General features: G+C 43.9%; 1 protein-coding gene across 1 annotated transcript in view; it reads left to right on the top strand.

The window, feature by feature from the left end:
* Positions 1-22,873, top strand: part of SLC36A4 (solute carrier family 36 member 4) — a 58,787-nt gene that overhangs the window by 15,194 nt on the left and 20,720 nt on the right. Inside the window, exons 5-8 of the mRNA XM_081326908.1 lie at positions 1,010-1,105; positions 6,162-6,246; positions 16,317-16,544; positions 18,020-18,118. Coding sequence (XP_081183034.1) covers positions 1,010-1,105; positions 6,162-6,246; positions 16,317-16,544; positions 18,020-18,118 — 508 coding nt within the window. The remainder of the gene's footprint in view (positions 1-1,009; positions 1,106-6,161; positions 6,247-16,316; positions 16,545-18,019; positions 18,119-22,873) is intronic.

The raw sequence follows: 22,873 nt of genomic DNA, 5'->3' as shown, positions 1-22,873 counted from the left end.
TCCGTAGGTAGGTAGGTAGGTAGGTAGGTAGGTAGGTAGGTAGGTAGATAGATAGATAGATGATAGATAAAGAGAGATTGATAGCTGTATAAGCAAGATAGATAGAGATGGATAAGTGAGATAGATAGATAGATAGATAGATAGATAGATAGATAGATAGATAGATAGATAGATAGATAGATAGATAGATAGATAGATGATAGATAGATAGATAGATAGATAGATAGATAGATAGATAGGCAGGGAGAGAGAGAGAGAGAGAGAGAGAGAGAGAGAGAGAGAGAGAGAGAGAGAGAGATCTGTCTGTCTGTCTGTCATCTAAGCACATTTTTGAATTGTCCATCTCCCTGAAAGAGGGAGTAATTATTATGGAGGGCATAGTTCTTCCCCAGGTGAATGAACCTTTATTGTCAAAGTACAACCATGTATACATTGAGATTGGCTGAGCCTCCCTTCGTTCCCCCCCCCCACAATTCATAATGACAACAAACCCACCATCTTGTAGAGCTGACCTGCAACCTAGGGTTCTTCTGCACTTAAAAGCTCCTGCAAAACAGCAGTTGGAAGCCAAAGCCAAGAGACCCTTTGTGTAATTTCATCTTGTGTGCCAGTACCAGACATCCTTGGATCAAGAAGGTAGCTCAGACTTTCTAACGTTGCATCTGGATTGCTGAAACTTGGTAAACAAGGGGCAACCCTTGAAGACCGCCTGCAACCTGTTTCTGGGATTATCGGCTCTGCGTTGAATAAGGTCTGGGAGGGGTCTTGCTGGGGAATGCTCTGTTCAGAGACTTTTCCAGTGATGCCCCCCTCAACTCTCTTGACGTTGTTACTTCTGGGTGGCCAGACATCTCCCTCTTACTACATTTTTGTGTTTAATCTTTTTATATTAATCCTGTGAGCTGCTCAGAGTCTCTGAAAAATTGCAGCAGCGGACAAACAACTCAATATTTTTTTCTTTTTTTTTCAGTTGGAGGAGAAATAATTACTTTTTTTTTGTTCTTGACAGATTGAAAATACCTTTCTTAGGGTATAGCGACACCGTTAGCCATGCCATGGAAACGTGTCCCTTTCACTTATTACAGAAACGATCATCTTGGGGAAGGTAAGAACTGTTTTTGCACGGTCTCGGGTTTTTTTTCCACGCAGAGAATTGGGCAGCCTTCTGGTTCCACGATAACAGAACGCAGATTTTTTTTTAGATATAATATTAGAAAAAACATTATATTAAAAATTAAATATTAAATTAAAAATGAAAGTATCTGTTTAATGTTGCACGTATTAACGGTTGTAAGAATTGTATTTGATCGGTGCTGGATTTCAAATATGGGATGTAGTTTATCGATGGCCAGAAAGACGGGGTAGAGATCAGGAATTTAACGTGTATTATTAAGTAAGGCAAATGGACTCAGACGGCACGTGGTTTACTAAGCACTTAAGGTTTGTAAAAATGGAAAACTAATAAAAAATTTTTTTTAAAAAAATAACAGAGCAGAGTGGGTGGGTCTGACCAGAAAATCCCCCCCCCCCCCCCAGGTCTCAGTCTGAAAAGGAAAATCACGGCTATATTGCCATGATCAGGATGATCTATTATGCCCTGTTAGGAGTCCTGAAGGCTGCAGTTCTTACACAAGTGGACAGTCTCATGTAGGGAATTTAGATCATATATATTCTCCCTTCCCTATCCCTGTTCTGTAGCTTTTCTCTGTTACCACATAACCTCTCTGCAGAACCTTGAGGCTAGACCAGGGGTAGGCAACCTTGGCTCTTTTATGACTCGTGGACTTCAACTCCCAGAATTCCTGAGCCAGCCATGCTGAGGAGAAATGGAGAGGTTTCCTTACTGAGCCATGCTGACTCAGGAATTCTGGGAGTTGAAGTCCACGAGTCATAAAACAGCCAAGGTTTGCCTACCCCTGGGCTAGACATATGGTATAAACACAAAATGCCATCTGAAAACTGTTGCTATGTTCCGACTGTGTAGTTTATTCAGCCAAGTGTGACCTATTGCTGTATCAGTAAGTTATGGATCATCAGTAAGTTATGAATTCAAACTGATTCAGAACCAGCAGAAATGATGTGACCCTTAGCAGCATTGCTAGCTGGATATATTTAATCTGCCTTAATCATCAAATAGTGTATTTTGGGAACGTGAGGGAAAGGGAAGACCAGACATTATTTGGCTTTAGAATAGAGCTGGGAAGGGACCTTGGAGGTCTTCTAGTCCAGCCCCCCGCTCAAGCAGGAGAACCTATACTATCTCCATGTCCAGTCTATTCTTAAAAACCTCCAGTGATGGAGCTCCCACGATTTCTGAAGGCAAGCTGTTCCACTGGTTAATTGTCCTCACTGTTAGGAAGTTTGCTTCTCTCTTTGGTCAGTTTCCAACCATTGTTTCTTGTCCTGCCCTCTGGTGCTTTGGTGAATAACGTGACCCCTCTCTTCTTTGTGGCAGCCTCTCAAATACTGGAATACTGCTATCATGTCACCCCTTTTTCTTCTTTTCTTTACACTAGCCAAACCCAAGTCCTGCAGCTGTTCTTCCTATGTTTTAGTCTCCAGGCCCTAGATCATCTTAGTTGCTCTTCTCTGAACTTTTTCCAAGATCTCAACATCTTTTTTGTAGTATGGTGACCAAAATTAGTTGCAGTATTCCAGGTGTGGCCTCACTAGGGTTTTATAAAGTGGTACTAATACTTCGCGTGATCTTGATTCTATGCCTCTGTTTATACAACCCAGGATTGTATTAGCTTTTTTGGCTGCTGGTGAACATTGGTGGCTCATAGTCAAGTGATCGTCCACTAGGACTCCAAGGTCCCTCTCACAGTTACTGTTTTTAAGCCAGGTCTCGCCTAATCTGTACTTATATCTTTGATTTTTCCTGCCTAAATTGTAAAACTTTGCTTTTCAGCTCGTTGTTTAAGTTTGTTGATCAAGAAAGCATGATTCTCGCCACTTCTGTACTCATAGTTCACAAAAATCAAAAATTGCATATCACGGCGAGCCAAAATTAAGTAGATTACATGCATGGTGGCTTAGCATAGAGTGGGCAATTAGCAAGCCATGTTCAGCGTCTCAGTGCCCCATTGCATCTGCCGAGAATTTTGCCAAAGATGAAGAATACTTACCGTATATACTTGAGTATAAGCCGAATTTTTCAGCCCACTTTTTGGGCTGAAAAAATCCACTTCGGCTTATACTCCAGTGAACAAAAAAAAAGAACTGTCCCTTCGTTCGGGCCAGGCTGCTGAGAGAAGGGAGCGGCAGAGGCTTGCAGGGCTGGCAGAGGTGGCGGCAGTCCAGCGTTGTTTCTCCCCCTCGTGCGTGCGTGTGTGTGTCAGACCCACGGGAATGGCTGGTAGGGAAGCGGCATTCCGGCATTCCCCCCCTTCCTGTGTGTCGAGCCCACGGGGCTTGACACACAGAGAAACGCAAATGCCGGACTGCCGCCACCTTTACTAGCCATTCCTGTGGGTCTGACACACACACACACGCACGAGGGGGAGAAACAACGCTGGACTGCCGCCACCTCTGCCAGCCCTGCAAGCCTCTGCCAGGGCGGAGGGCGACGGCGGCTGCGGCGACCGGAGAAGGGAGCCGGAGGACTCGCAGCAGTCCTTAAGGCGTTGGTTGTTATGACTGGGCGAGAAGCGCGCGCGCTGGAAGGGGCTGGCTGGAGGGCGCTGCCTTGGCGCCTCGCATTCCTTTGTTCTGCGGAGGGGGCGGGGGGGGAATAAAGGCGGCAGGCAGCGCTCCAGTGAGGGGGAGGGGGAGAAGAGGAGAACGTAAGCCCTGCTGGCTCGGGCAGGAGTAAATAAAGCTGGATAACAGTTGTTTTGTACGGACGGAGCGAGAGCAGAACAAGCTGGCTGGAGGGAGGGATGCGTCTCCAGTCACGTAGCGTGTGTACTCGCGCTGTTCAACGCGGGGAATGAAAGGCGGGAGAGGGTGGGTGGAGAGCTCCTCCCTGCTTCCCTCTCCCGGCTCCTTTTTGCCTTGCAAAATGGAACTGGGTTAAGCCAGCCGAGAGCACGCGCTTTCCCCCTCCCCAGCCGGCCTGAGGGACCCCTGCCCCCTTTGTGCCTTTTGCCTTGCCGGAATGTCGCCAAGGCACTCGGCCGACTTGCCCTGCAGTCTGCGTCTCCTTGGAAGTCCAATACCTCTGGAAATCTCCACGTTGGAGAAGCGGCAGAGGCTTGTAGGGCTGGCAGAGGTGGCGGCAGTCCAGCGTTGTTTCTCCCCCTCGTGCGTGTGTGTGTGTGTGTCAGACCCGCAGGAATGGCTAGTAAAGGTGGCGGCAGTCCGGCATTTGCGTTTCTCTGTGTGTCAAGCCCCGTGGGCCCGACACACAGGAAGGGGGGGAATGCCGGAATGCCGCTTCCCTACCAGCCATTCCCGTGGGTCTGACACACACACGCACGCACGAGGGGGAGAAACAACGCTGGACTGCCGCCACCTCTGCCAGCCCTGCAAGCCTCTGCCGCGGCAGAGGCTTGCAGGGCTGGCAGAGGTGGCGGCAGTCCAGCGTTGTTTCTCCCCCTCGTGCGTGTGTGTGTGTGTGTGTGTGTGTGTCAGACCCGCAGGAATGGCTAGTAAAGGTGGCGGCAGTCCGGCATTTGCGTTTCTTTGTGTGTCAAGCCCCGTGGGCCTGACACACAGGAGGGGGGGGGACGCCGCTTCCTTACCAGCCATTCCCACGGGTCTGACACATGCACGCATGCATGAGGGGGGGAAACGCCGGACTGCCGCCACCTCTACCAGCCGTTCCCGCAGGTCTCTCTCTCTCTCTCTCTCTCACACACACACACACACGCACGAGGAGGGAAACAACGCTTGACTGCCGCCTCCCTAGCAGACCTTCCCTGTGGGATGTGCTGCCAGGAAGCCTGGCAGCCTGATGAGCGGACCCTGCGAACCGCGGCCGAGCCAGCTCCGGGATGCTGCCAGAGTCAACGAGTGGCTCGTCGTGGCACAGAATATAGATATGTTGCTAAGAAGGGGCCAAGCTTATACTTATACTCGGCTTATACTCGGCTTATACTCGAGTCAATAACTTTTTTTCAGTTTTTTGGGGTAAAATTAGGGGTCTCGGCTTATACTCGAGTCGGCTTATACTCAAGTATATACGGGTAAATCATTCCAACCCTGCAGAATTTTGGCTCTGTCCACCCTAGTGAAATTATGGTGCCATCTCTCAATCCCATCCTCCATTCAACAGCTCTTGAGTAAGGTTTTTTTTTAAGTGTAATCCTCAGTTGCAAGAAAGCGCTATTCTGGTTTAGGCAAGATGTGAACAAATAATTCTAGTTTTGATACCCTGTTGAATGTCTAAGTTCAAGATGGCTTATAACCTGTTTACCAAGAAAAGGAGATACAGATAGTCCTTGCCTTACAACCAGTCACAGGACTATTCAAAGTTAAGATGGACCTACTTGAGGGCTATTAATGATCTGGATTTGAAGTTCAGGTGACTGATACATTTTATGACCATGATGGGCAGGATCCATTACAGTTGTAAGTTGAGGACTATCAGTATATCCCTATCTGGAAAAAATGTTCAGAAGATCACTGCTAGTAATTTTGAGAGAAGGTTAATCATAACTTAGCAGATTATACTGAACATTCAGCAAATCCTGGTTATTTGCTTGTCAAGATTCCAAAGGTCCATGTGTATCTTGAAGAGCATATAATTGAAAAAGACCATTATATACCTCCATATTCCTCTTTTTTTCATCTAGTAAGTAGGATATATCCAAAATCTGAGAAAGAAGCAATTGCATTCCTTCTACATAAAGGAATAAATAACTTAAAAATGTTCTGAAAACAGCCCAGTGTGATTAGCAGCAGAAAATCAAAATGCCAATTAAGATACTGCCTTCAAAATACAAACCATTTCAATTTGATTAGAATAGCTTGCACGAGTCTGTTAATCCAATTCAGGGTGAAACGAGGCCATCTAAACAAGAGTGTTAACTGGTCCACTGGAGATATAAACCTGCAGATGCCATTAAAACAAATTAATAAGCAGTTGTCTCATCAAATTATCTTTTCAGTGCATCCATTCTTCTGATGCATTTGATGTATTTTCATGATCATAGCTTTACTTCATTGCAAGGCACAACTAACTGAAAACTTATTTTTCCTCTCATTATGTTTCGTAGATATGTCGTTGACTTCTTCCTTGTGGTTACCCAGTTGGGCTTTTGTAGCGTTTATTTTGTATTCTTAGCTGAAAATATGAAACAAGTAAGTACAATAAATATTGTTTGGATGTGTGTTATGTTATTGCCCCCTTTACTCTTTTGCTATGACAAGACATGTTTTCTCTGTTTAAATCCTTTGTGCATCTCATCTGTGGTTCTTTGTCATAAGACTGGACTATTGCAGTCTCCTCGTAAATGTCTTTGACTGCTCTTCAAAAGCTTCTTGCTTCCCTAGAAAGGACTAGCCCAAATTTCTAAAAGATGCATCATGGATCAAATTGGTTTCCTTATTTCTTGGGTGCCCCAAAAAAACCAACAACCATACTTAGAATGGAATAGAGCTGGAAGGGACTTTGGAGGTCTTCTAGTCCAGCCCCCTGCTCAAGCAGGAGAACCTATACCATCTCAGACAAGTGGCTGTCTACTCTAGCCTCTTTTTAAAAACCTCCAGTGATGGACCACTCATGATTTCTGAAGGCAAGCTGTTCCGTTGGTTTAACTGTCCCCACTGTTAGGAAATTTCTCCTTAATTCCAGGTTGCTTTTCTCCTTGATTAGTTTCCTTCCATTGTTTTTTGTCCTGCCCTCTGGTGCTTTGGAGAATAAGTTGACCCCCCTCTTCTTTGTGGCAGCCCCACAAATATGTACTTGAAGTATTCAGTGTGCATTTCTGGGCATCCCATTTCCCAAAGGACACTGACAGAAGAGGTTCAGAAGAGGTAACAAAAAACAGTTTAGGGACTTGGGGTACGTGACTTACGAGGACATGGTGGAAGAATTTGGGAATGTTTAATTTGAAAAGGAGCTGAGGGCAGACACGATAGTTGTGCTTAGAAAGAGAAACTCTGGATAAGCTAGCTGTTGTGATTCAGGGTCAGCCTGTGGGTTCGGCAGTTGGGTCGGACGACTCAGAGGAGGAGGAGGGGGGTGTTGAAGAGCTTGCTGAGGGGATTGGACAGCTTGATGAGAGCCCCCAGCCAGGCCCCTCTCATCTGGTCACGACGCAGACCCAGCTGTGTGAGCCTGACAGCGTGGATGAAGATGACCCACAGCTGGCCCTGTTCAAGGACGCCCGACGCAGGAGGCAATCAATCAGGGGTAAACAGAGGAAGGCAATGGGGCACCTCGGAAGGAGGCAGAGAGAGGCCACGCCCTGAACTGTATTTAAGGGGAATGTGTGGGAGGGCTGGTTTGCTGAAGGCAACCGCTTGGATAGTTCCTGTTTCTTAGCTCCTGTTTCATGGTTGGTGTCTTGTCTTGCTCTGTTTTATGTGAGTAAACTTGGCAGGCTTTATTCCAGCCTCTTGCCGTTTGTAAAGGGGTTGTCCCTGCTTTTGCTGCAGGGCCGGTAGCAGGCTGGTACAGAACACTAGCCAAGTTCTCCGTGGTCAGAGAAAGTGGGACCAGAAATAATGAGTGCATGCTGCAGCTACCTTGATTGTGTTTAAATATCAGAAAAAGACTTTCTGGGGACTTGGAAGGAGACTCTATGTGTCCCGGGATAAAGTTGCAGGATCCAATCTAGGTTGGTCACCAGGACCAAAGGTTTTGTCTTCCAAGGTTTCAGATTCATGCTGGAGTCCATCCTCAGGGAACTTGGCTCTAGCAGAATGTGTGCTTTGGACTATTCTGTGTGTGGTATTTATAGGGTGCCTGGTTGTATGTGTGGATTTTTAGTTGTTTATTGGGGTGCGATGGCCAGCTATTAAGTCGTCGGCTTAACAATTTCTGGGAGATAGTCAGCTTACAGAGGTTGTGGGTTCTTGATCTGTGGGCGTATTTTAGCAGAGTCTGAACAGCCAACTCTCATGGATTGTATAATTGGAGTGTGTACTGTGGAGTGTTGTACTAGATCAGTGTTTCTCAATCTTGGAATTTTAAGATGCGTGGACTCCAACTCCCAGAATTCCCCTAGCCCAAGGGTAGGCAACCTTGGCTCTTTTATGGCTCGTGGACTTCAACTCCCAGAATTCCTGAGCCAGCATGGCTCAGCTTGGAAACCTCTCCCTTTCCCCTCAGCATGGCTGGCTCAGGAATTCTGGGAGGGGGTTGGGTTTTTATTACTTTTAAATGCGTTTTAATCTATTTAAGAGTTCTGGGCACTTGTTTAATCTTTTTTAAATTTTGTATTCTGTCTTTTTAACATGTATTGCCCTGTTCACCGCCCTGAGTCCTTCGGGAGAAGGGCGGTATACAAATAAAATTAATATAATATAATATAATTAATAATTCTGGGAGTTGAAGTCCACGAGTCATAAAAGAGCCAAGGCTGCCTACCCCTGCCCTAGCCAGAATGGATTGCCAAGATTGAAAAACACTGGACCATATGATACATGTAGTTCCTCTAACCCTACCTGTTTAGGATAAGGCTGGTGGTTGTGCTGGCTTTCACTTGTAAGGCTGTGTTGGATGTGTTCAATGCCTTGTGTTATTTCTAAACAATAGTAAAGGTGAGATACAAATAAATAAACATAAAATTAACATAAATATACGCCAGCCAGAGTCATGGAAAGTCACGTGGCCTCTAAATGGTATACATAAATACCCAAACTGATTTTTGAAAAAAACAACAACAAAAATCCACTGTGGCTGCATCAAAACTGGGATGTTTTGTTGCCAAGTGTTAGCAGTGTGGTCTTAAAAACGTGAGAATTTCCTACTTGGTTCGATAAAAATCTGAATTGAATCGGGAATCCGATCTAGGTACTCATTTTCAACTCTAGGGGGAGCCCAAGGGATTCTATTCAGCTGCTGTTGTAATTCTATTTCCTCACTGGTAAAAAAAACTGCATCTTCACCCCTCAAAAAAGCTCCTGCATGTAAGTCACAGAAAATTAGTCTGGATAACCAATTATTGATCACGATCAATCTCTTTTATATCAACATTCATAGGTCTTACTCAGAACCGATAAAGCTAGCATTCTTTGAAGGGATCCTTTTGTGCTGTTTGGCACTCCTTTGTGATTTTGTCCTGTTCTTTTCACATATCTTGCTACAGCGGTTTCCAGATTTACATTTTCCTGGTGGGTGACAAGCTGGGAAAAAGCAGGTTTACTTTTCTCACATGTAACATACAAATAAAACAGTAAACTGGTTAGATTAGCATAGACCATGAGGCCTGGTTCACACATTAGACTGGGCTATATTCTTGTTTTAACTGTATTGGAAGATTCATTCAATCTTGTCTTGATTTTCTTTCGTGGTGGCTTCCAGTCTGTATTGTTTGCCTGATCACTGAGATGTGGCCAGTTTTGCTATTAATGCCTCCTGCTTGATTCTTTTACTCTTCTTGTCTTGAGTCCTATTTTAACATGCTAATAATAATAATAAAAAGTAGCATAAAGCATTTGGGTAAGTAGGAAGACAAATGGCTATAGCACTGTTTCCTGGTAGCGATAAGAGCTCTGATCTAAGATATCTATGCATGCTGTGGGATAAAGCAATTGAAACATTTAAAGATGATAATTTGCATCCCTTTAAAGTAATGGGTGCAATTTTGAAATGTTGCCCTCTGTTAATTAAAACAACAAAACAGTAAGGGGTAAAGCCTCCTTTGTGGATTTTGAAGAAGTAGGATAGAAAGAGTTGATGTCTATGGAGATTCTCAGTCCTCCAGGTGATGGTTGTCCCAAAGGTGCTTTTTCAAGAGGCAACTGGACTTTCTTGTTTTCCTTTGAAGATGTTTTGCTTCTCATCCAAGAAGTTTCTGACTGGGTGGTGGGGAACGGAATGGAAGGATTTATATTCCTTGCAGATAGCTGGTCATTTGCATTTTTAAGAGACCTTGGAGGTTTACCTTTTGACACAGATGGCAAAATTGAACAGCCTCTCTCAACAGAGAGCGTGGGATACGACATCATCTCTCTCCAGTCTACAATGCAGTCCTTTCAGCAGTTCCAGGAAGGCTCCGCACCCATTTGCACTACTACCCTGAGAACACAGACAAACCTCCAAGTGGCCTCAGCAAGTCTCTAAAAGAATGCAAATGACCAGCTAACTGCAAGGAATATAAATCCTTCCATTCCCCGCCATCCAGTCAGAGCTGATGAAGCTTCTTGGATGAGAAGCGAAACGTCTTCAAAAAACGAGCAAGAAAGTCCAGTTGCCTCTTGAAAAAGCACCTTTGGGACAAATTTTGATGTTGGAGAAGACGCCTGAGAGAACTGTGGATAGTCAGGAAAACAGACCAATAGATCATCAAACAAATCAACCCAGAATTCTCACTCTAGGCACAAGTGACTAGGCCGGGGGTAGGCAACCTTGGCTCTTTTACGACTCGTGGACTTCAACTCCCAGAATTCCTGAGCCAGCCATGCTGAGGGGAAAGAGAGGTGTTTCCAAGCTGAGCCATGCTGGCTCAGGAATTCTGGGAGTTGAAGTCCACGAGTCATAAAAGAGCCAAGGTTGCCTACCTTTGGGCTAGGCTCAAATTATCCTCCTTTGGACACTTTATGAGAAAGCCCAGCTCTCCGGACAAGGCTGTGATCCTGGGGAAGATAGAAGGAAAGAGAAGGAAGAATCGCAGCAAGGCGGCTCAACAGTGGCAAGGGTGCAACTTTGGAAGACCTGAAGGATCAGGTTGGCATGCGATTACCAAGAGCTAACACCGACTTGAAGGCGCTTTAGTTAAAAAATCTCTTTGAAGTTGTGGTGACTTCAAGAGCCCGTCCTTGTAGTTTTCTTGGTCGTACTGTCGTACAGAAAAGACTTGCAACTGGCTTTTTGAGGGATTTTTCTCCCCCTCAGCTTCCCACTTTATGAGGACCCGCTTTATGGCAATCACGACTTGCGTCTGTAATTGCCAGCCTCAATTATGGCCGTAAGTTGAGGACTGCCTGTATCCCAGTGCTCGCTGCCTCCCAGTTCTTTCTCTCCCTTTCTTGCTTTCTCTTTCTCCTACAGAGAATATGACAGGCCCGTGAGCAAACTCTGTCCTCACCGAGCTATTTTGGGGCCTCAGAGGATTTTCAGAACTCTGTTCTAAGTTAGGCAAATTTGGGGATCTCCTCATACTTATCCAGATCTGCCTCCTGTTGTGGATGATGCTGTTTTTACCTGCGTGACGCTGGATGCCAGAACGTAGGAAACAGAAAGAAAGAACACAACACCAAGGCATTCTCTGTGCTCTCTCAAGTATAATTTCGGTGGCTTTTATCGGCAGCTTTTGATGCTGCTTTTTTTATTGTTCTCAGTGCGTGGAAGCACAGAATAGAGTTTTATTCGTAGCCTTTTATATTGCTCTCCAAGGGGCTCCAGAAGCCACCCACTTCTCCAGCAGCCTTTTTATACATCGAAGCTTTTGTCTCATTTCTGTCTATTTTTCAGCTTGTAATCTGCAGTGTTTGTTTGTTGTTTGCTTATTTATTTATTAATTTCTAAATCACCTGATTCCTGGTGATTCCGGCAATTTACAAATTGTTTTTTTTAAAAAAAAAAACATTAAAACACCATTGAAATATCAGTAGGGTGGTGGTGGCTGTTCAAATCTTGGGGAAAACCTCAAACTTGCCAGAAACTTTTTTTTTAACAATTATTATTTTTCCTTTCCTGAGTTACCGGACTGTCATAATGAAATACTGCACCGGTGAATTATTTTTTTTAATAGAAAAAAAATCTACTTGGTGTACGAGTAGATAGTTTGAAATGTTATAGCCACAGTGACTGTAAGTTATGTATGTATGTATGTATGTATTTATTTATTTCCTCACTTTTTTGTCTTTATTTTGGCCATTTAACTTTTACCATACAAATGTTGCTACTAAATCTTTGTTTATTTTATTTATTTATTTTATTTATTTATTAGTTTTTATAAACCGCCCTTCTCCCGAGGGACTCGGGGCGGTGTACAGAGGAAGGAAGGTATACAGATCGAACAATAAAAATAATAAGAAACACTAATGAACACAATATACGTTGTTATACGTTGTTCATAGCCAGAAATAAGTGCCGCTTTTTGGCAAAACTGTCACAAAATGTAGTCAAATGACCCTGGGACACCGCAAAGGGTCATAAATGTGGCTGCGTTGTCAAAAGTGCCCAAAGTATGGTCATATGATCACAGAAGAGGACTGACCATAGAAACTTTGGATAAGGTCATAAGTAGCCCCAAGATAGGTTCATTGGAACTTTGAACAGTCACTAAGTGGCCAGACATAAGTCGAGAACTACAGGTCAGTCTTAATCAGGGGGTCTTCAAACTTAGCCCTTTTATGACTTGTGGACTTCAACTCCCAGAATTCCTCAGCCAGGGTGAGGAATTCTGGGAGTTGAAGTCCACAAGTCATAAAAGTTTGAAGACCCCTGGTCTTAATGAACACGGACCAATACAATTCAATTTTTCCCAATTTTTGGGGGGGGAAGGATACCAATTCTATGGAAACCTTTTGTGCTAATTAAGTGAAACATTGTTATGGGAATGACAGAAGAAAACCCAAAGTGTACTGTAATACAGCTTGCCTTGCTGGCATGCTGGCTTTTACACTGAGTGTATGTTAGGTCTAATAATGCAAAAGCCTGGCTAATAATGTTTACTATTCCACTGTAATGAAAAACAATGGGAGCCCCAAAGAGCATTAATAGCATATAGTGCCTGCCAAATGATACCAGATGTTTATGTAATAAAATACTTCCCACGCTCAAATAGTTGTTCAGATTACTTCAGGTAATTATTAGGGAGACCCCGTGGAGCAACCTATTATCCCTGTGGCTTAATAGGGAATAGATTGAATGGTCTAAAATGTTTTTTATTTGTGGGGTGACTAACATTGGACAAAACTGCAGGAGACTTTGAATTGGATGTCTTATTCCAAGCAGCTATCTCTGTTCCTACAGGCTAGTGTCCTTTTTCTCGATTGGAGGGAACTCTTAAAGGAAATTGCAATTCGAAGTCAAACACCGCCACCACCCCACCCAGGTTTTTTTAATGAAATGTAAGACAGTTTATAAGTTTATAAGGGATGCAGTGGCTCAGTGGGTTAGGACGCTGAGCTTGTCGATCAGAAGGTCGGCAGTTTGGCGGATCGAATCCCGAGTGCCGTGTAACAGAGTGAGCGCCTGTTACTCGTCCCAGCTTCTGCCAACCTAGCAGTTCGAAAGCACATAAAAATGCAAGTAGAAAAATAGGGCCCACTACGGTGGGAAGGTAACAGTGTTCCGTGCGCCTTTGGCGTCTAGTCATGCCGGCCACATGACCACGGAGACGTCCTCGGACAAGCGCTGGCTCTTTGACTTTGAAACGGAGATGAGCACCGGCTCCTAGAGTTGGAAACGACTAGCACGCATGTGCGGGGGAACTTTTACCTTTACCTTAGTCTAATGAAGAGAAGGACTAGGGGTGACATGATAGCAGTATACCAATATCTCAGGGGTTGCCACAAAGAAGTGGGAGCTAACCTATTCTCCAAAGCTCCTGAAGGCAGGACAAGAAGCAATGGATGGAAACTAATCAAGGAGAGAAGCAACCTGGAATTAAGGAGAAACTTCCTGACAGTGAGAATAATTAAGCAACAGAACAGCCTGCCTTCAGAAGTTGTGGGTGCTTCATCACTGGAGGTTTTTAAGAAGAGACTGGACAGCCATTTGTCGGAAATGGTATAGAGTCTCCTGCTTGAGGTTGGACTAGATGACCTCCAAGGTCTCTTCCAAGTCTTTTATCTCTGTTATTCTAATTGTAAGTTCTCTGAGAGAAGCAATCTAGAACCAAGAAGAAATTTCTTGACACTTAGAACAATTAACCAGTGGAACAACTTGCCTCCAGAAGCTGTGACTGCTCCAACACTGGAAGTTTTTAAGAAGAGACTTGACAGCCATTTGTCTGAAATGGAATGGTATAGGGTTTCCTGTCTGAGCAGGGGGTTGGACTGGATGACCTCCAAGGTCCCTTCCAACTTTATCGTTGTTGTTGTTGTTATTATTGACTTCTCCCACCAAGAAGAATGTAGGACAATGGAGACTAGCTCTTTCCTTCCTGTGGTGCGTTAGGAATAAGGAAAATTAAAACAGTATACGGGTAGTCCTTGACTTACAACCACTTGTTTAGTGACTATTCAAACCTATAACGGCACTGAAAAAAGGGACATGATTGGTTTTCACACGATGGTTTCAGCATCCCCATTTGGGCGCTTGGCAACTGGCCTGCATTTATGACAATTGCACTGTCCTGGGATCATGTGATCACCATTTGTAACCTTCCCAGCCAACTTCCAACAAGCCAAGGGAATCAACCGCATGACTCACTGAACAACTGTGGCCAAAAGGTTCGTAAAATGGGGGAAGCCAGATTTCGTTTAACGACGGCATGATTTATTGAACAACCGTCTTGCTTAGCAATGGAAATTTTGGGCTCAAACGGGGTTGTAAGTCGAGGACTACTTGTTTTGAAGGAGTTCAACCCGGTGGTCAATGCTTGATCAGCCAAAATTGGAGAAAGTGGCTTTAACCAAAAAAATATCTTAAATGAGCAGGCATGCCTAAGAACTGGTAATCATTTTACACAATACATTGTCCTTTATTTACTGTTTTTAGCTCGGGCTCTTATTTAATTCTTTTTTTTAATTTTTGTATTCTGTATTTTTATATGTGCCCTGTTCACCGCCCTGAGTCCTTCGGGAGAAGGGCGGTATACAAATATAATAAATAAATAAATAAATAAATAAATAAATAAATAAATAAATAAACCTTCCATCAAAACTCCCTCTCTCTACACCATTTGCATGCATAAAAAGGGAAAGTAGATTTTGACAGATGGCTGACTGAACCCAGAGTTTTGCAAACAAACGAGGGTATGCGGTGGCCTTCCTTTGCCCGTGAAAAACCCATTGGCGTGTGTATGCAAAGGGAGAGTTAAGGCCTCTCACATTGGCTGCATTGGGACTTTGGGGTCAACGAGCTGGAGTAGCCAGCCTGAAACCCCAAACCAGAGCAATCCTCGTCAAAGCAGGATTAATAGTAAGCTTAGTAATAGGAAGGCAGTAACTATACCAATTCTTCTTCTTCTTCTTCTTCTTCTTCTTCTTCTTCTTCTTCTTCTTCTTCTTCTTCTTCTTCTTCTTCCTCCTCCTCCTCTTCCTCCTCCTCCTCTTCCTCCTCTTCCTCCTCCTCCTCTTCCTCCTCCTCCTCCTTTTAAAAAAAAAACAAGACGTAACAGCCTTTCGGGTCAAACTGATGTTTGCCAACGCTTGTTGAAAAAATGTAAGTTGGTGCAATTACATGAGAGGAAAACCTTTCTTTACATTCTGTTGGAGAAGACGATTGGGCCCGGGGTGTTGGAGGAATGTAGTCTGGAGTCCTAGGAGAGAAGGGCTGTTTCTCAGAGGACAAAGAGGCAGTGGAGCTTGAAAAATCTGGTAGGCAGGAAGAGAGCTAAGATGGCCGCCTCTATAGCAGTTCACAAAAGTATTATAATTATGCAGATAGTTGCTTACGTCCGGCAAGATTCAGTCTGTAGGTGAACAATAATAAACAACATGTGTGGTTCTTGGGGCCTGACACAGACTGTGTAGTAGGGAGTAATGGCACAATTTATTTTCTAGCAACTATAGCAAGGGTTTTTTGTGTAGGCCCATAACATGCTGTCACAATTTAAAGAATCATAGAATTGTGGAATTGGGAAGGACTACACGGATCATCTAGGTTTGCTGTCTTCTGAACCACTGCTTAGGTTTTTTATCGAGGTAGTCCTCGTTTAGTAGTCACAATTAGGACTCGCAACTCTGATGCTAAGTGCTGTTGGTTGCTAAGCGAAATTGGACTGTGCCGATCTTACAACCTCACTTCCCCTTTGGTCGCTAAGTCATGTGACCACGACTTGCGATTTTACTTCCGCCTTTTCTATTAAATCCATTCTCTTGATTACGCTTGCGGCAAGCCAGTCGAGGAAGCACATCAGCGGTGAGACGATGATAAAGGTGAGCGTTGGCTGCAAAGCTGTTTTTTTTAAACACCATCGTGGCTTTGAACGGTCGTTAAATGAGTCAGTCGTAAAGCGAGGACTGCCTGTAGTTCTCCCAATGCTAAATTTTATTTTTTATTTTATTTTAATTCCATTTATATCCCGCCCTTCTCCGAAGACTCAGGGCGGCTTACTCTCTCTCTCTCTCTGCTTACTTTATGTCAGGTTTGCGAAGGATATGCTCAAACTAAACCATATGCTATGAACAGCACAGGAACCACTGCCCCCGCAGACAGAAAGAGCACGGATTTGAGAGTATACATGCTGTGCTTCCTTCCACCTGTAATCCTCTTGGTTTTCATTCGAGATCTGAGGCATCTCTCTGTGTTCTCATTCCTTGCAAATTTAGCCATGGCTGTCAGCTTGATCATTATTTATCACTGTGTTATACAGGTGAGTAGGGAGTATTTCTCCACTGTTTCATTTTTCAGGGTCACATTTAGTTGTGTTCTGCCCCACGGACCCCCGATCCTTTCTGATGTGGATTTGGTCCTGCATTTCTGTACCTTCACACAAGCACCAAGGGTGGTTGAAACGATCTAACTGGAGAGGAAAACAAGGATAAACAACTGCCGTACAGGGCGTCCTCAATTTACGACCACAGTCAAGCCCCAAATTTATGTGGCTAAGTGAGACATTTGTTAATTAATGGTTGTTAAGGGAATCGCTGCAGTTGTTAAATTAGCGACACCGTTGTTAAGTGAATCTGCCTTTCCCATTGGCTTTGCTTGTCAGAAGATCGCAAAAGGGGATCACGTGACCCCGGGACACTGCAATGGTCATAAATGTGAGTTAGTTCCCAAGCATTTGAATTTTGATCGTATGACCCCAAGGATGCTGCCATGATCGTAAGTATGAAAATCGGCCGAAAGACACTTTTATCAGTGCTGTTGTAACTTTGAAAATGGTCACTAAAGGAACTGTTCTAAGTTGAGGACTACCTGTATGGAATTCCTAAAGTGATTTGAGCCTTTCTGATTTAGTGGCTGCAACAGCAGTCTTTCCCCCCCCCACCCCAAAGAAAACACGACTCTGGTCTTGAAATCATCAGGGATTGAGCTAGGCTTGAGGCCTTAAGATCATATCTGGGGTTTTAGATTTTAAATTTTAAATTTTAGAACGTGTTTTATTGTTTAGGGCTACTTGGTTTAATTTATTTTAATTTTTGTATATTATGTGTTGTATATAGTGTTTTAATTGCCCTGTATACCACCCCGAGTCCTTCGGGAGAGGGGCGGTATATAAATCCAAATAATAAATAATAAATAAATATCTCATCCTACCACTGATGTGTCAAGATTCCGACTCATGAACCCAACCAACCAAAGACCTTCGAGACATTTCGATCTCTTAATGTAAAACTTTATTGAGTACCTCACTTCGGCACTAATGAAACCAAAATCAGCTCTGGCATATCGTAAAAGCACTGAATTCTCCCTCCTCCCTCTGGGTTGGGGCACGTTGCCCCATGAAGTAGAAAAACATGGTTATGAGAAATCATCTCTAGGTCTAGCCAGACGCCTGGTGTAACGTCCTTGAGTCTCAGGGTCTGGCTTCTTCATCTTTGAAGTCTGCCTTACAAATCTCTTCCCTCCCCGCCAGGTTCGTTGGCAAGCTGAGAAGCAATATTGTGTCACCCCAGCAAAAACGTGCTTTGAAACTTGACATGATGATTGCATAGAACACTACTTTGCTTTTAACAATGGTCAGAAGTGAGATACGCTACTAATATCCTCCACTGGATCTGATTTCGGTCATGTCAGTGTGTGTATATATATGTTTGTGTGTGTGTGTGTGTGTGTGTGTGTATACACACACACACACACACACATATACATATATACACTCCCTCTTTACTTTCTCCCCAGGGTTTATCTGAACCTCGAAAACTGACTCTGATGGCTACTTGGAGCGGGTATTCCCTTTTCTTTGGCACGGCTATCTTTGCATTTGAAGGAATAGGAGTGGTGAGTATTTGACAGAGTTAAGAATCTGCCTAAATCCTCTGAAATCCAAATACATTTTCTCTTCCCTTTATAGCTCTGCTATGCAATAAAAATGCATTCTGTAAACATGTGATTGCTGGTTTTAGGGCTGTCTTGAGGAAACTGATTGTGAAGTCCTGAAGGATGGAAAAAAGTCGAGCTGGGTGGTGTTAAGCACAAAGGTTGTTGTGGGAGAGAGTGAAGAGAAGAAGGTACATTAATGTCACGCCAGCCTAGATTATCTGTCCCAAGGCCTGCAAGCAATAGCCCCGAGTTACTTCAGAGTAGTTTCTTTATAGTTGCTCACCTACAGACAGAAATCTTGGCAAACTAAGGCACTTATCTGCATCACTACATCCTCAACCAACAAACAAAATTAAGCCCGAGATTTCTGCGGCTAAGTGAGCCAGTTGTTAAGTGAGTTTTGGCCCATTTCACGACCTTTCTTGCCACAGTTGTTAAGTGAATTCCTGCAGTTGTTGAGTTAGTAACAACCATTGTTAAGTGAATCTGGTTTTCCCATTGACTTAGCACAGACATGTCAAACACAAGGCCTGGGGGCCGGATGCGGCCCGTGAAGTGGTTTCATGTGGCCTGCGAAGCCATCCTGGAAACAGTGAGGGAACGGCCCCCACTGCCTTGGCCCTGGCCCAGAGACCCTCCTTCTGCCAGAGACCCTCAGATCTGTCCCACTCCTGCCCAGGCCCCCATAGGCACCCTTGATGTGAATGATGTAGAGCTCGCCATGCCCATCCAGTAGGCCATATGCACTCTAGCCAAGCCCACCCAGTAGGCCACGCCCACCCTGGCCACGCCCACCCGGCCTCCTGAGGGCAACTGCAATGCTGATGCGGCCCTCAATGAAATTGAGTTTGACACCCCTGACTTAGCACAGGGCTCTTCAAACTTGGCAACTTTAAGATTTGTGGACTTCAACTTCCAGAACTCCTCCTCAGCCAACCCTGGCTGGCTGAGGAATTCTGGGAGTTGAAGTCCACAAGTCTTAAAAGTTGCCAAGTTTGAAGACCTCTGACTTAGCATGTCAGAAGGTTGCAAAAGATGATCACTTGTTCCCGGGACATTGCAACCAGGGTGAGTCAGTTGCCAGGCATCTGAATTTTGATCATGTGATCATGGGGATGCTGCAGCAGTCGTAAGTGTGAAAAAATTTGGGGCTCAGTTGTGATTGTAAGTTGAGGACTACCTGTACTCTCAAGGGGTGTTTGTGAGAAACGGTAAAAAAAAAGTTCAAGATGGTGGCCGCAGCAATAAGATCAAAGCTCTACTTGTTTGCTGTGTATCGTGAGAACGAGTGGGTAGAGCAGGGGTAGGCAACCTTGGCTCTTTTATGGCTCATGGACTTCAACAGCATGGCTGGCTCAGGAATTCTGGGAGTTGAAGGCCATGAGTCATAAAAGAGCCGAGGTTGCCTACCCCTGGGGTAGAGCTTGTTGCAATCTCAGCAACGTGGAGCCAAGTATGTGAGTTTGCTTGTAGATTCCCCCTTCTAAAGAGTAGCAAAATCAACGTGAACTGCCTTAAGCAGTAGATGATGATCCAACATTGCAAAATTGCTGCTATTTATACATAGAACCTTCATGGTTAGCTTGATTGCGTTTATTTTTAATTTCATTTACTGTAAATTGCCAAAGTTGTTTGAGCTAGGCAACGGTAAATATTTGCGGAAGCAAATTGATGAAATAAAGAGAAGTTTCACACAGTTGTATAAATCACATATAGTACAACACTTTAGCTCCTGCTTATGCTGCAGGGAGTGCAAATTTTGCTTCAGAGACACAGGAGGTAGAATTGAAAGGGCCCCTCAGATTGGTAATCTTGGATTTCACGCTTACTCAGAGGGATGGACTTTCAGCTCTGCGGTCTTTTAGATTGACTTTGTGACATTTTTTTCTCTTTCTTATTTGGACCACATTCCTATTGTTTCCTTAAACAATGGTTAACATTTTAATGTCTGGAGGCTATTCCATGGCTGAATTTGGCTTGCAAAATGGATAAAGGACCCACCCCAAACCACGTCAGGGGAAGACGTGGAGCCAAATCTAGTCCAAAAGGAATCTTTACTATGACATGCTTGGTTGTAGGAATACAAGACAGGACTTAATATTGTTCTACAAACTAAGACCTTATAAAGAGTTCCCGGTTCAACCCCCCCTTAACCCCATTTGGTCAGCCCCCCATCATTTACCTGGTATCATCCCTCTCGTGGGAAAAAGGAACTTAGGATCTTTTATGTTTATTGCTCTCTTCCATGACACAAGCCAGATGCTACCTACTCTAACCCTCCCTTTTGTTCCCCCAGTTCAAAAGGCTTCTCTTTTGCTTTGAAATGCCTAATACAGGCTCAATACACATTCGTTCCTTCCTCCTCGGGAGATGGCAGAATCCAGGAACAACATACCATACATTAAACATACATTTATGAATATGATATAAATGGATTCTGACACAAATTCTATGTGTGATACACAGTTGTCCTTTGTGTCCCTATGTTCAGGTTCATGTTTTTAAAACTCTTACTATACTTCCTGGAGTAACAGTACAGTGGCTTTAAACTGCGGTATTGCAGGATAACTCTGCCCACAGCCTGGAGTTCGATCCAGACAGGGTTCAAAGTTAACTCAGCCTTCCATCCTGGGTAAAAATGAGGATCTAGATTGTTGGGGGCAGTACACAAATAATACTTACATTATAAACTGGCCAGAGGGTGCTGGGGATATAAGCTTAAATGCTACTGCTATTACTATTATCATTTTTTCCCTGTTTCTTTTTTAACCTCAAAATGGGGTTCCTCTGTTAACGTTAAGGAGAGGAGGTTCTTCCAATTTGAGATGCATCTAAAGGAAAAAGTGGTAGAGGAAGAACACAGTGTGATTGGCAAAGTTACTCAACAACTTTAACTTCTTGCAGCATTTAAATGTTGTAGCAGCATGTTGCTAATTACTTTGCAGATTTTGACATGAGATTCCGGATACCAGGGATAGAGGTGGGTCAGTCTGCTGGGAAAAATACGAATCTAACCTTTGTCTACTGAAACAGCTTTATAAGGAAGTTAAAAAAGATTTGGGGAATGGTCTGTCTTGTTCTCTCACAATATATGGAGAGACTTAGCCATAGTTTCAACTGTGAAACTGTCAGGGTCCTAGACCAAGCTACATCCAAAAACATTAGGGAATTCCTGGAAGCTTGGCAAACAGATAACTCAGCAATCAATAGACCCAAAGAGATAAGGCATATTTTCCTATCATTCAAAAGAGGTAATAGAAAAGCTAAGAAGGAAACAGGATTAGAACGTGTCCTTTCCAGGAACGAACACCAGAAAAGAAGAGATTAGCACCACACAAACAAACAGAAAACAATACAGATAGTGCTCGACTTACAACTGAGCCCAATGTTTCATTTGTTAAGTGAGGCATTTGTTAAGTGAGTTTTGCCCCATGTTACCACCTCCCTTGCCACAGTTGTCAAGTGAATCACTGCAGTTGGTAAGTTAGTGACCTGGTTGTTAAGTGAATCTGGATTCCTCCTTGACTTTGCTTGTCAGAAGGTGGCCAAAGGTGATCGCATGACCTCAGGACACTGGTCATCAACTGGTCATCAATATGAACCAGTTGCCAAGCATCTGGATTTTGATCACACGTTCATGGGGATGCTACAAAGGTCGTACCTGTGAAAAATGGTCATAGGACACATTTTTCAGTGCCGTTGTAACTTTGAATGGTGACTAAATGAATGGTTATTAGTCTAGGGCTGGGGGGTGTGTGTCTTCAAACGTGGCCCTTTTATGACTTGTGGACTTCCAGAATTCCTCAGCCAGGCACACCGGTTCACAAGTCATAAAGGGGCCAAGTTTGAAGACCCCTGGTCTAGGGCAGGGGTGGGGAATCTTGGCTCTTTTGTGACTTGTGGACTTCAACTCCCAGAATTCCTCAGCTGGCTATGCCGGCTGAGGAATTCTGGGAGTTAAAGTCCACAAGTCATAAAAGAGCCAAGGTTCTCCATCCCTGGTCTAGGGCTACCTGTAAGTAATCAAAGAGCTACCAAAAGAAAAACCATGCCCTCACCAACTGTGCACATATAGGCAACTCCTGATCTGACCAGTCTCTGGTCCATTCTTCCATTGAGTAAAACTTTCCATTATGAGGAACCAATTTTGTTCTCTGCTTGGGCAATGACCAAAAGTGGAGAAGTTTATTTATACAGGCCTGATAATTCATCAAGTGCTTTCTCTGCAGCTTCTCTTTTGTTGTCCCCCAAGGTTCTTCTTTAAATCCCATCAAGCCTGCTTTTTCTTCAGAACTCCTTTATGCTAAGCAAGTACTGAGTCTGCAGGCAATTATGGAACAGTGGTTTATTCCCAGAGGCTGGTTGTTTTCCCTTCATTGGGAGGGAAATTCATTGGGAGCCATTGGCAATGGAAGACCTGATATGTACGCGAGATTATTCTTGCATTTGAAGAGGTTCAGAATTGCTCAGTTGGTGCAATTACATGCAAGAATTGGCTGTAAACAGTGCAATTTCACACTGCAGCTCTCCAAAAATTAATATAATTTAATACCTTCAGTTCTTAAATCTAAAGTGTTTGCTTATTGGTGGATTTTCCTCCCAGGGTTTGGACTCCATTCAGAGACGATGCTAGCCTCAGTTTAAAATCTGCCATCACTAAACTGTCTTAACCCTGTACAGCAGTTGTTGGCAGCCTTTTTAGGCAGTAGATAA

This window comes from Vipera berus (assembly GCF_964194415.1).
Source record: "Vipera berus genome assembly, chromosome: 4".
Taxonomy (NCBI): Eukaryota; Metazoa; Chordata; class Lepidosauria; order Squamata; family Viperidae; genus Vipera; species Vipera berus.
Note: the sequence above shows the minus strand (reverse complement) of the source record. Positions and strands in the feature narration are given on the sequence as shown.